The 14,847-nt window shown below is 37.0% G+C and overlaps 1 protein-coding gene across 1 annotated transcript in view; it reads right to left on the bottom strand.

Annotated features, from left to right (window-relative positions):
- LOC106051504 (multiple epidermal growth factor-like domains protein 10) overlaps positions 1 to 14,847 on the bottom strand; it is a 65,016-nt gene continuing 50,169 nt past the window's right edge. Inside the window, exons 12-17 of the mRNA XM_056027961.1 lie at positions 13,773 to 13,907; positions 11,444 to 11,575; positions 10,085 to 10,219; positions 7,921 to 8,058; positions 4,549 to 4,683; positions 1 to 1,578 (exon numbers count right to left, since the gene is read on the bottom strand). Of these exons, the coding sequence (XP_055883936.1) occupies positions 1,400 to 1,578; positions 4,549 to 4,683; positions 7,921 to 8,058; positions 10,085 to 10,219; positions 11,444 to 11,575; positions 13,773 to 13,907 (854 nt within the window). The 3' untranslated portion in view covers positions 1 to 1,399. The remainder of the gene's footprint in view (positions 1,579 to 4,548; positions 4,684 to 7,920; positions 8,059 to 10,084; positions 10,220 to 11,443; positions 11,576 to 13,772; positions 13,908 to 14,847) is intronic.

Below are 14,847 nucleotides of genomic sequence, written 5' to 3' on the forward strand. Positions count from 1 at the left end.
AATGTCATAAACAGACTTTACAGGTACACCAAGAGTGAGAACTTATGATCCACTACTAGAGAACTAGAGGCATTACAAAGAAGAAAAAGAACAAATGCAATAAACAGTATTCAAAGTCAAAGTACAATGTTGTAGCAGCAACAATAAAAAAAAAGCTTACTAAAAGAAGTAAATAACTCTTAAGATACTATAATACTTACAATAATAATAAAAAAAAGGTTACGAAGATAGTTTGTGATGTCCGTCCCGATTAGCCGAAGGTGTGATGACACCTGACCTTGTGGGCATTCTCGTGGCGTGACCCTGAACATTCCCCATGATGATTCTCCTTATCTGACAGAGGACAAAACTACTTCAGACCTGCCATATCATCATCATCATCATCATCATTATCATCATCATCATCAGCAGCAGCAGCAGCAACATCAGCAGCAGCAACAGCATTTCTTTCAATAGCCCTGGACAGAATCATACTGCTGTGCATATTCAACTTATGTCACCATACAGGTGAAGAGTTTAAAGCTTTATGGACCTTTTGTGATGGAAATCAGTTCAAAAGAATTTCAGACACGTTTTATCTTCCTCCAGGAGCATCATGAGTCGACATTGAACCCTGCCCTACGGAACTGAGGCCCGTCCTGCACTGTGATTACAGCTGTTCAGACCTGGTCAGCCTCCACACTGTTTTCCCAGACTCTCCCTTGGCTTTTGTTGTTTAAACTTGTCCCATCACTCAAACCATTTTTCCATGTTGGTAACTCAGAGGCTCGTGGTGCTATCTCTCCCTGGTGGGTCAAAGAGTATGCAATCACACTGCTCCAACAGGATTTCAAAACTCATCTACTAAGAGGAAGCAAACTAAAAAACATTATTTATTTGATCATTGAATACAGAGGATAAACATGCTAAGAGACTCAAGTATTCATATTTTTTTTTGTAACCTGCATTTAGTACACAAACACTAAAATCAGAAAAATGGAATAAAGTTGTTCCTAAAATCAAGTGGGTCTCACCAGTCAGTCAGAGCCTCTATGATTACAGTTAGAAAGCAATGGTTAGCTAACACTCGAATCAAAACTTTATCTGGAAAGTTAAATCTACAGTGTCGATCACCAGATAATCAACACTGGTAGCATTCGCTCCACCGAGAATTGAAAGAAAGAAAATAATGGAGAATGTAAAATCTTGAGCTTAAGGCTTCTTAGCGCAATTAGAATGGAGATATTATCCTGGCAGAATCTCTTCCTCAAGACTGGAACTTTCAGGCTCCACTTCTTCTTCAAAAGTGTCCAGATTTAGCTGCTGTTTTCCCCCATTATTTCCCCGAGGACTCAGTGTTCATGTCCATAGCTAGGTATGAACGTGTTGACGTCTCTTGAAGCTAGCGGTGACGCGTGCCTTACTCATGCTCCCATAAATTTAAACGTCTTGCTTGTCTGAGGCGATGAAAGTACACTGCGACCATGCAATTAAAAAAGGCGACGATAAAAAAGCTGATAGGGATGAAGTATACAAATTGGTTTAAAGGGGTATCTTCTGGCTCCGTTAAAAGTGTGTGATTGAAGTCCAAAAGTTGATCTGGAAATAAATGAAAATGTTGGCCATAAACATAACCGAAATACTCTAGTACACTTCTATTGTTATTGACTGGTTACATCTTTACATTCATCTTCACAGACTAACTACAGCTTTACAGCGTCAAGCCTTTTTTTACACTGAGAGATTGGCCCGTTAAACAACAATGAAATAAAAGGGACAATCATTTACTAACGTCAGTTAGGCCAAGTTCACATGGAACGATATCTTTACAACTATCAGGGCATTGGTACCATTAATAAATCTTGCAAACTGTGGTAATATGTCCTCAGTGGGACTAAACTATATTAGTATCAACAACACTTTCGTAACGTACAAGTCTCCTCTGTTTTGTAAATTTACGGAGATAGGGTAATGGTTATTGAAAGTCTTTAGTGAATAGATATGGTTGTGGTTATTGATAGTCTTTAGTGCATAGATAGGGTAATGGTTATTGATAGTCTGTAGTGCATAATTTCATTTGATTCATGTTGAAACTATTGGTACCTGCCTTGTTACCTGTATGAGTGGATAACATTTGGGGTTGATTTTGAGTTTGTGTTACCAGCTCCAGTTGGAATAACGTGCTCAGTGTGCAGTCAAACTTTCCGGACTTACACACAGAAGGCACACACACACACACACATATATATATCTCCATGACATATCTGCATATATGATTCTCTTCTTCCCTCATCAGTTTGGACGAGCAAGAAGTAAAGGAGTAAAGGAAAGATCACTCTCTTATTTCTGCGGATAGTCAGCCCACGAAAAAACAAGAACTGCGGGTATTCACACGTCGCTACGGATGGCTGCGCGCTGGACTGTCAAACCCTGCCCGCTCCTATCCACCTTTGTCCTTCGGGCGGGAGGTTTGGACTAAGAATTAAACTATCTTCAACTCTGAAGGAACATCCGAAACATGTAAAACATTTAACAAACAAATATTTTACAAACACTAAATAGCAGCACCGGACTTAACCATTGTGACTAAGAAGTCATGGAAAGAGAACAAGTAATCTACTATGTATATTCACCTGTGTGACATAATGGGGAAATAACTATTTTTGATTACTTGTATAGTTAGGAGTGATTCCCCTTATGTAGTTTATAAAAGGCCTTGCAAACTGTGTTTAGTTGCCACTTGCTCCTGAGTTACCAGCTTGACCACTTGACCTGTGTTGTGTATAGTATTTTTTCTGTTAGTGGTCGTGTGTCATGGGGTACTCGGAGAAGTGTGCCCTGCTCTGGAGATCTTTGGGCTAAGTATGTCTTTAGTATTATTGTATTTTATATAATGTATTTATTAATAGATATAGCCCCAAATGATTTCCAGGCAGTATATTTTTTTTACCCTGATGTTCTGCATCCTGGGGTACTCCCAAACGTGACATATTTTTGTAACCCTTTTCTGAGGGATTCAACCTGTATTGAATCATCAGATGGACTTTACATATTTTTTATAGCCTTGTCTCTGAGGGATTCAACCCGTATTGAATCATCAGATGGGCTTTACCAAACGGATGGCTATAGGTGGGATTCTATGAAGCTTGTAGGCTCATAGGTTTCCCTGAAGCCTATAGTTCATCATGACCATTTTGTTTTTTTTTTGGCTAAAAGTGGCTAGTGTAAGCCTGAAGCCTGTAACCATAGTGTAGCCAAAAGTGGTCGTATTTCGACCTGAGGCATGTGACCTTTAGTTGGCTGTGTAAGCCGGAAGTTTGTAACCCAATGGTCAAAAGTGGTCATGTGTTGACCTGAGGCCTGTGACCTGTATTTTTGATAACCCGAATGTGACGATAATGTAACATATGACTAGGGCTGTGTGCCATATTATTTTTGAGTATCTTTTGTTTACTTTTTGTTGTGTCGGCCTGTGAGTTAATGGCCATGTATTTACACCTTTATTTTATTCATGTAAATAAACCATGTAAATATGTTTACCTGCGACTTTGTAAAGTCTTTTGTTGCATACATTAGTTGAATTGTATACCTGGAGGTTATACTTAATAACCTAGGCAGTACAAGAAGGGACCAGTACACCTCTGGACGAACGTGCCAGCACACTTAACACTGACCTTTTGATCTAAATACCTAAATCTAGCTATAATTCTAATTGAATATTTTAGGCTATACCCGCTACTAGGTAATGTGAACTCATATTGGTTCGTGAATCCTCTTTAGGTCACATGGGGGCTCGTCACTTTTCAACATGACTCCTCGTTAGGTCACACCCGTCACTAAATAGCAGGACCGGACTTAACCATTGTGGGGCCACATGCGAAACGCATTTCGCGGGGCCAAGTTTGGGTAGGGAAGCGAATTATAAGTGAAATTTTTAGAGTTTGTATTAGAAAATAAATTCGTCTATGCATTTTATTCATTCTTTACTACGTACAGAAATACTTTACGAGCCTTGCGTGTAGCAAAGTCATACAGTATATCATAATAATTCAGTTTCCTACATAGATCACGTTCAATGGCAAGAATTACCAAATGTTTCAATCTATCTTTGAGATTTGTTGACCTCTAGTAATTCTTCATTAATTTGAGGCGCGAGAAGCTTCTTTCACCAGATTACACAATTACGACTAATGAATAATGCCGTTTTTATTTATCGCGCATAGGATTGGCGTTTTCCATATTGAATGACACCCCAAAATGAAAATTTGTGTCTATATGTGTCCGTATATTTTAAGGACTTTTTCGTATATTTTGTAATTTCGGGAGATTTCCAGGAGCTCCTGGTTTAATTTAATAATTTATACACCTAGAATTAGCGCGGGTCCTATGAAAGTACGGGTCTTATGAAAGTGCGGGCTTAATGCGGTCGCATAGGTTGTAGTGGCCTAAGGCCGGCCCTGCAAAATAGAGGCGTATGCTACGCCACCGGTCGACTAGTATAATATATTCTTCTTAACCTTGTTGGATTATAGCTCAGATATGGTTCAGTTACGCTGTTTAGTGACTTACCGTAAAAGCAACTCTTTTTAGACTGATCTGGTAAAAACCCTGGTTTACATTTATCACATATACCAGACTTGTTTGAGCACTCGCTGCAATATTCGTGGCAGAAGCAGTTGTATCCATGGCTGTTGTTTAGACATTCTGTTTGCAAGACACATATATACATTTTTTTTAATGACAGGAAATTTGTCTCATGATTTTCTGTCGGCAAATTGTTTTGAAGGTTGATTGTCATAAAGGTAGGAAGGTAAATAACACGGCACGCTATTGTATGAGATTGGGTCATGTACTACTTGCGCTGCGTATCCTGAAAGTCACGTGAGAAGGGTGTAACACCCAGACCATTCGCTAGAGAAGGCCTCAACACTCACCTATAGCGTCATAACCTGTGGGCAGTGGAGACCAATAGCTTGTTGCTATTGTACAGACGTATGACGTATGCAGGTCAGTGTTAAGACCTTCTATGAGCTCGAACTGGTCAACTCAGAATCTTCACCATCCTCAAGCCTATGTTGACTTGGTCATGCCCGAAGGACGGAGAATGACGTGACCTCAAAGCATTGGACATCGATGCTGACTACTAGTAACACATAGCACTAGACCGCACTAAATGCAGAAATGAGAAAGACCCTCTAAGTCCACCCAGCTCTATTGGGTACCTTACAGTTGGGGAAAAGTTAAGGCGGTTGGTCGTTGTGCTGGCCACATGACACCCTCGTTAACCGTAGGCCACATAAACCGATGACCTTTACATCATCTGCCCTATAGACCACAAGGTCTGAAAGGGGAATTTTACTTTTTCTTTTAAGCGCATAGTGTAAGCTAAGCTTGAAATGCTTACTATATGAAAGCATTTAAAAATTTAAAAAAAGACATACTTATCTTATCTAGTATAATATAGACGTTACTTAAAAAAAAAAGAAGATTATTACGTCCTACGCGTCATGCATTCAGTCATACATATTAACCAATGACTTAAATTCTGCCAAGTCACTGGTTTTCCTGGCTAGGTCAGGCAACTCATTCCATGCTCTAATAGCACTAGGGAAGAAGGAGTATTTGTACAAATTTGTCCTAGCATATGGAACGATAAACATGCATTTATCTTTGTGTTTTTTAGAGTATTTTATTAAATTTTGTTTTTGTATTTGAAGATTATGGTTCAGTGTTTTATGTATAATTGCTACTTTACTTTTGTGTCTTCTGTCCTGAAGGCTTTCTCAATTTAGTGATTTTACTAAAGGTGTTACTCTAGTCAAATGTAAATATTCGTTTGTTATGAATCTCACTGCTCTATTTTGTGTCTGTTCCAGCAATAGGAAGTATTAAACCTATTTGAGAGTAATTAAATAGTGTCTAGAGGAACAAACAATGTTTTCATGTTTAAAACAAAATAGTGGAATAATTGTTCTGCTATTAGTAAACAGGGGAGCAAGATACAGTTATTTTTTGTGCGCGTGGGGAGTAATAAGAACTGACATTTGTTTTGACAAGTTGATCGCGGGCAAAGTTTCTCAGCATGGCGACCTGGTGAAACAGTCCTTAGTGTAGACAGTTTGATAGGGAAGCAAAAAAGAACTCTAATTTGGGTACCTTAGGAACAAGTTCATTGCACAAGCGGGGATGGAAGTGCTCCCAAAAGTCCTGTCATTATCTCCACTCGTTCCTCACACAAGTATACAATTAATACATTAGGGAACTAGAACATAAGTATGTATCATTCATACATCATGGAACTAGAACAGAAGTATGTATCATTCATACATCATGGAACTAGAACAGAAGTTAATCCTTCATACATCAGAAAGATATTTTTTATCATGGGCGTAGCCAGGGGGGGGGGGGGGGTTAAGTGACTGATTTTCGCTTTTATTTTGTTTATTTTAGGTGAGATTTTAATACTAAATCATCACTTACCACAGCACAGCCGAGGGGGTTTTGAGTTAAAAACCCTCTACCAGGGGGTTTTGAGTTTAAAACCCCCTACCAGGGGGTTTTGAGATTTTAAAAACCCCTATCAGGGGGTTTTGAGATACAAATCCCTCTACCAGGGGGTTTTAAGTTTAAAACCCCCTACCAGGGGCTTTGAGTTTAAAACCCCCTACAGGGGGTTTTGAGTTTTAAACCCCCTACCAGAGGTTTTTGCAGTTAAATCACCCTCTTCTATAAAACTAAATTAAAAAATGTAAAAAACAATCCCAAAATTCCAACAGCACAATTAAGGAAGATTTTGATTTTAAAACCCCCTCCAGAATTTACGATAAACCCTCTCTTCAATATAAAAAAAAAAGAAAATTACACACTCAAAATGAGCGTAGCCAAAGGGGTTTTTAGTTTAAAATTCCCCTACAGAGCGTTTAGAGTTGAAAACCTCTCTCTTCAATATTATTTTAAAGCAAACTACAGTCACCTAATTCTATGATCGTAGCTAAATGGGGTTTTGAATTTAAAAAAAAAAAAAACAACCTCCAGAGATTTTTAGTTTAAAACCCCTCAGATGATTTTGACGAAAAATCTTTCCTTTTCGATATAAAATCTAAAGCGAAATACTGGCATGTAATTCCAAGAGCGTAGTCAAGAGAGGTTGCAAATTTCAACCAGTGGCTTGGGCTCCATTAATAAAGTGTGAATAGTCTTCTGCTAAAATTGAAAAACACTAAATGTGGCTAAACAAAGATGGCTAAGACAGATTTTAGTAGTCAGTTATAGAGATCGGGTCTAAATCAAAGAAATCATATGCCGAACTGGGAGTCGAACCCTTAGTAACGTTGTGACAGAGCCTCGCATGAGGTTTTGCGGGACATGTTCTCCGACAAAATGAATTACGCAAAATAAGAGTTGCGGAAACAGCTTGACGGAAAATGCACCGAACGGCGCGAGAGGGTCTCAGTCAGTAAGAATAGCACATTAGGTTTTTGAAATAAAACTTTTTAATAGCAAGATAATGCACTGTAGATACCTCAGAATATGCATTTTGTTGGCTTTCAGTACCAGAAATAGTGCTCGGCGGCGGGGCTTCGCCCCGCGCTGGGGGAGCGCTGCGAGCTCCCCCAGACCCCCTTGCTAGCAAGGGCGGGGAGTCTACAAGTTTTCCACTAATTCCAGGAAGAATCTATTCTAGGCCATAATAAACGTTTTCCGAAAGGGTCAAAATGTAATATAGATTAATTATGTACACACACACACATATATATACATATATAATTTTTTCCGCTGGGGGGGGGGAATCCCCCCCAAAACCCCCCCGAAAAAAATCCTGGCTACGCCCATGTTATTTATACATGCTGCAACTAAATGAGCAGTATGTATCACTCATACAGCCTAGAACTACACCAAAAGTATATTCTCCATACATATTATAGAGAAAAACATGTTTACCATGCGTACATTCGGGAGGGTCATTGTAATCCTCACATCCCTCCATACATTTCCCGGTGGTCGATTGACATATGGACTGGTAACAGTTGGCGCTACATTTCTGCAAGCAATTCAACCCATGTAACGTTCGAAAGCATTCTGAAAAAGGTAGAAATACTTTAGGGGGCTCACCACCAACAGCAGCATCTTTAAAAACAAAATATATAAATCTGTTGGATATTTAGTGCTATACCAATTAATCTATAAGTCAAAAAGTTTTATTTGAATTCAATTCCAACTTTATGAAGCTAATGGTGCTATTTAATTGGATTGGATTGGAACGAATAGAATCGGAATCTGATCAAATCAAAATCGCATACGAATATGATCTTTGGGGATCATAACGAATGGGATCTTATTAGATCAGATATGATCCAGATAGTATCAAATCGGTTTTGAATCTGTATTTGAAAAGTTCGGTGATTATTAAAAATGGTCATTAAGTTTATCAACGAAAATATAATGGCATGTGTGGGAATCGAACCAACGACATTCGCGATAATAGCGCGACTTTCTATCAAATTCGTTGCCAGTTTCATGAATTTGAAGACTTCCGCCCACTTAACTATTTCCTTCACCTGCGTATCGAGATTGAAGGGGTTTATGAGAGAACAAAAAAATGGGAACCACTGACCTAAACTCGGTTATAAGTTATAAAGTCGGCCTTTTATTAAGGCGATTTGGATTGCCAGTGGGCCCTATAAAAATGTCAGCAATTACTCTGATAGTGAATAATGCAGAGCTAGAATCATTTCGTCGCAATATTACTTTTAGAACAATGTATTTAAATTCATCCTACTTTAATGTATTTATAGATATTTAGAAAAAATAAAAAGGAAACGACTTTTAATTTAAAATAGGAAACGGATCAGACTACCCTATAAGCATGCTTGTTAAGGGCCCATTATGATTGGCACCATTTGCTAAGCTGCCCTTACCATGTCGTAATGGGCACGCCTGCCGTCTGCACATCTCGTCATAAACATTTCATTGGGACCTATTCTTGGTCGTGGGGGGGGGGTAGTATCTTCATACTTATTTTTATTCTATGTATTAATAGCGACTGTTTGTCTGGATGACTCCGAATGACCTCTGTTGTGAATGACTCCTCAATGCGAGAATGACCAGTGTGTAATGTGCACGTAGAAGGCAAGTAGCCTTCTAAAGTGCTATTGACTGTTTGGTCTAATAATAGATGTTGTCGCTGTTGAAAAACAATTGTCATCTATCCACTTTTAGTGGGTACGTTGATTGTATTTTGTCTTACATTGTTATAATTGTGGAGGATATTCTTTAATTGTTATAATTAGACTATATCGAATGTTACAATAGTATTGTTTTAGAGCCAGTGTCAGTCTGGCTTGAAACCCTATACAGTGACAATAACTGTATCGTCAAGAAGATAGACAAGAAGATAGACAAGAAGATAGACAAGAAGATAGACAGAGACAAAGGCGTAGCTAGGAATTTGTTATCATTTGGAGGCCCGGGGGGGGTCTTGACCTCTTTGGGGGCCCCTGCCTTTTGAGTAATATTTAATATAAAAAAACACTCATTTGGGGCTTCCTCAAGTGAGGGCACGGGGACATTTTTCCTATTCTCCCCTTGAGCTGCGCCTCTGTAGTGAGAGTTGGTAAGACTTATGGGGCTTCCTCAAGTGAGGGCACGGGGACATTTTTCCTATTCTCCCCTTGAGCTGCGCCTCTGTAGTGAGAGTTGGTAAGACTTAAAACGTGCGGAACTAGAGATTGTAGTGTGAGATGTATTTTACGAGTTGATACATGTACTGCCGTACAGAAGATCATAGAGTTACTACATCAATGGGGGCCATTATATAGACTTACATGTGAATGAATGTTAATATAGATATGTTTTATTTTGTTCTCTTTTTAAGTATACATTTTTGGTGTGTGTAATTTTGCATAACTGTTGAACTTATGAGCATTGTTATTGTATAGAGTACATTTGAATGTCTTACATTTTAATTTCATGTAAATTAACTTATGTTACGTTCATAGAAACATCACTGAACGTCAGTGGCTACTACAGTAATTAGTTTCTATGTTCCTGACAAGGGTTACAGTGAAACAATCGTAACATTTAACTATTCAACACTATTATATACTTGTGCTGCAATGAGGTGGGTCGGAGTATCCTAAGCATCCAAGTGTACAATGTCCTGAGCTCGGATCACATAGGTTCTTAAAGCACTCTGGACACGTCCTATTGCAGTTGATCCCATAAGTGCCTTCCTTACAAGCTGTGGAGACAATGTCACATTGCTTACTATAACAAGTATATATATATATATGTGAAACACTGTGACCCATCAAAATAGCGCGGACGAAATAACGACGACAAAATAGCGCCGACAAAATTGCGCAGAAAAAAATATATTTCAGTTTCATTGCATTATCATCGTCTCGTCATTTAGTAGTAGTGTAAAACTATGACTATTCAAGCATAAGGGAATAAGCAAATATGAATAATTTCAATACATATGATATGTATTTATAGTCCAAAATACACTTAAAAAACACCATGCTTCCAAACTTGTCAGATTTAAAAAAAAAAAAGACTTCACAAAGCAAAACTGTATGCAATGTCACGCAAACACTTCATCAATGGTTTGTTTTCGTACATTGGCAATATATCTGAAAGACGGCTTTTAAGTTGGAGTTACTTTATCTTGTTTGTAGCCTTACTTCATTCTCCGGCATTGTATCTAAGAATCGTGTACTTCTGTTCTCAGTGTACTTCTGTTCTCGGTGTACTTAAGTTGTCAGTGTAATTCTGATCTCAGTGTACTTCAGTTGTCAGTGTACGTATGTTCTCAGTGTACTTCTGTTCTAAGTGTACTTCTGTTCTCAGAGTACATCAGTTGTCAGTGTAATCCTGTTCTCAGTGTACTTCTGTTCTCAATGTACTCCTGTTCTCAGTGTACTTCTGTTCTTAGTGTACTCCAGTTCTCGGTGCACTTCTGTTCTCTGTGTACTTTTGTTCTCACTGTACTTTTGTTCTTTCTATACTTTTGTTCTCAGTGTACGTTTGTTTTCTCTGTACTTTTGTTTTCTGTGTACTTTTATTTTCTCTGTACTTTCGTTCTAAGTGTGCGTTTGTTCTTTCTGTACTTTTGTTCTCTCTGTACTTTTGTTCTCATTGTACCCATGTTCTCTCTGTACTTTTGTTCTCTCTGTACTTTTGTTCTCATTGTACTCAAGTTCTCGCTGTACTTTTGACAAATTATGTCTACTTTTGTGAATCTGCTATTGTAATTTAGTTATCTCGTGTGTTTGTAGTGTATATTTCAAAACATCATGATCTCAACTTATTTATTAAAAGTGTTTTATTTCATAAAGCGTAGATCTTCACTGAAACAAGAGTCTCAGAAAGCAAGTGGGAATTCACCGGACATAATTCTGATAAGACCAAGACACACTCATCCAGACATTCCAGCGTAACGAACTCTAACCAATCAGCTTACTTAGGTTGCAGTGAGGAGGATTAGAGAAACCCACGCAGTCACCTAGACAAATACCATCACTACTGCAATTGAAATTGAGGCACTTGTTGCAACTTAAGCTGCAGTTAGCTCCATAGTTTCCTTTGCTACACGCTGATGAAATAAAGCAACAAACAAAATAATGAATCAGGAGATTTGTTCCTAATTTTTTAAATTTCGCAGCACTATTTATGATACACATAACATTGTTTCGTTGGTTAAAAAAAAAAACTATTTACATCAAGATGGTCATTCTTTTGAGAAGTATTTTTTACTGAGTGCTAAAACTTCCATTGAGCTGCAGTCGATAGTTCAGTGTTGCAGGAGACATTGGACATTTCCGCACAAGCTCTAGACACTAAGTAGTTACGCCGAGACTGTTTCTGCATTTAAAATTTCCGCACAAGCTCTAGACTCTAAATAGTAACGCCGAGACTGTTTCTGCATTTAAAATTTCCGCACAAGCTCTAGACTCTAAATAGTTACGCCGAGACTGTTTCTGCATTTAAAATTTCTGCACAAGCTCTAGACTCTAAATAGTTACGCCGAGACTGTTTAATGTTGCATACATTTATATGTCAATATATGTTACCGAAAAAATGCGAAATCAGGCATTCTATAGAATGCCTAAAAGTCCCAGGCAAACTGAGAAATGATTTCTCTATTTCCTTCAGTTGCCAGGCAGTGTAGAGAACGCTTAGGTATTAAATAGAAAGATTTGTATGGCCTAGGGCAATGTGTTAAAATTGATTTAAAGTTTTGGTTCTCGAACTAATATTTCTGTTCGTCAGAACTCACAATTTTTAAAATCCATTTTCATGCGGTATCTACCTATGTGTTTCATTTTTTTATAAATGGAATATAAATGATTGAAAGTCGGTCTAATATGTGGTCAAGGAAGATACGAATGTTAAGCAGAACCTTTTTGATATAACATCGATTTAAAAGCTGATAAAATATTTTGTTAGGAGGATCGTGGAAAACACAAGTTAATTGATCATGTTAAACAAATTAATTAATTGATTATGTTAAACAAATTAGTTAATTGATCATGTTAAACAAATTAGTTAATTGATCATGTTAAACAAATTAGTTAATTGATCATGTTAAACAAATTAATTAATTGATTATGTTAAACAAATTAGTTAATTGATCATGTTAAACAAATTAGTTAATTGATCATGTTAAACAAATTAATTAATTGATCATGTTAAACAAATTAGTTAATTGATCATGTTAAACAAATTAGTTAATTGATCATGTTAAACAAATTAGTTAATTGATCATGTTAAACAAATTAATTAATTGATCATGTTAAACAAATTAGTTAATCGATCATGTTAAACAAATTAGTTAATTGATCATGTTAAACAAATTAGTTAATTGATCATGTTAAACAAATTAGCTAATTGATCATGTTAAACAAATTAGTTAATTGATCATGTTAAACAAATTAGTTAATTGATCATGTTAAACAAATTAGTTAATTGATCATGTTAAACAAATTAGTTAATTGATCATGTTAAACAAATTAGTTAATTGATCATGTTAAACACATTAGCTAATTGATCATGTTAAACAAATTAGTTAATTGATCATGTTAAACACATTAGTTAATTGATCATGTTAAACGAATTAGTTAATTGATCATGTTAAACAAATTAGTTAATTGATCATGTTAAACAAATTAGTTAATTGATCATGTTTAACAAATTAGTTAATCGATCATGTTAAACAAATTAGTTAATTGATCAGGTTAAACAAATTAGTTAATTGATCATGTTAAACAAATTAGTTAATTGATCATGTTAAACAAATTAGTTAATCGATCATGTTAAACAAATTAGTTAATTGATCAGGTTAAACAAATTAGTTAATTGATCATGTTAAACAAATTAGTTAATTGATCAGGTTAAACAAATTAGTTAATTGATCATGTTAAACAAATTAGTTAATTGATCAGGTTAAACAAATTAGTTAATTGATCATGTTAAACACATTAGTTTATTGATCATGTTAACAAACTTCATTTCAACTCATTTTTTGTGTGTCTGAAAAATTGACACATATTTCGCAATTTAAAATTTGTAATAAACTCGTATAGCAATAAAACCTTATGATCAATACATGAGGCTATTTTACAAAATCTATGGAATGCTTAGACATAGTAGGAAATGGAGAATCATTTCGTACTGAGGTAAAAACGTGAAAGTGACAACGATACGGAGTGTACTTAAAGATGAACTGCCGTGATTTAAATATGTAATCCCACTAACTTAACACAAGCTCATCACCTATTAAGGTAACCTACCTTGTCTGCAATACGGGAAATCATTACCCCCTATACATCCTTCAATGCACAGACCAGTTGAAGGGGAGCAGTTTGAATGTAGACATTGGATACATTGATGAGAACAATTTGTTCCATAGTAGCCGGGAGGACAAGCTGTAGTGAAGACAATAAATCATTTGTAGGCTTGTTAAAGAGTTTCAGCGTCTAAAGCCAGAGCGCCTCGCAGTCAGGAGAAGTGTTTCGTATGGGGCGGAGCAGGAGGAGCATTTCTTACATCATCCCCACGTTCAATGCTTGTTCTTTGACACAAACTGAGCCACCTAATACCGATAATGAGATATACAAGCAGCACGCACCGGCTACGCCCGTTGATTTGTTCCCTGGCGTTTGATTGTTTATTTTGGCCGGGTTTGTTCCTAGGCTTTAGATTTTTTATTATGATCGGAACCCCCTTTTATTTTCCCCTTTTTTTTTTTTTTTAATAGACGGGCCACATTTTAATGATCAACCTAACCTACATTTCTAGCCCGTGGAACCAGTGTATCTGTTATAATGAAATCTCACGGCCCGCTCTCTTTCTTTCTCTCTTTTTTTGTTCGCCCTCTGGAGCCCCCATTTTGTTTTTTACCTGCGCATCGTATTTTCTCCCAGAGGGACTTGATCTGGGAAGATTCGCTTCACAATCCGCCCTCGACACATATACGCTCTCATATTTAAGGCCCGTTGATTTTATTAGCACTTTGACTTATCCCCCCTCCCACTCCAACAACAAAAGAGTTCGTCCTCCGTACACATTCCTGTTCCCCTTTCAACATTTCTCTTGGTATTTTGTTCTCTCTAAATAAAAAGAAATTTCCATTTGGTTTTATTAATTGTAATAGTTTATCTCACCCCCTTTGAATGTAGCGAAAAGAAAATAGAGTCTAGAATTTACATTTTCGATGCTATTAGGATATAGTTGTCTTTTGTTGTTTGTTGTTGTTTGTTGTTTGTGGAACAAAGTACCATCCCTTGTTCTCTCCCTTGCTCTCTCCCTTGCTCTCTCCCTTGCTCTCTCCCTTTTTCTCTCCCTTGTTCTCTCCCTTGCTCTCTC

Source organism: Biomphalaria glabrata, chromosome 4, assembly GCF_947242115.1.
Source record: "Biomphalaria glabrata chromosome 4, xgBioGlab47.1, whole genome shotgun sequence".
Taxonomy (NCBI): domain Eukaryota; kingdom Metazoa; phylum Mollusca; class Gastropoda; family Planorbidae; genus Biomphalaria; species Biomphalaria glabrata.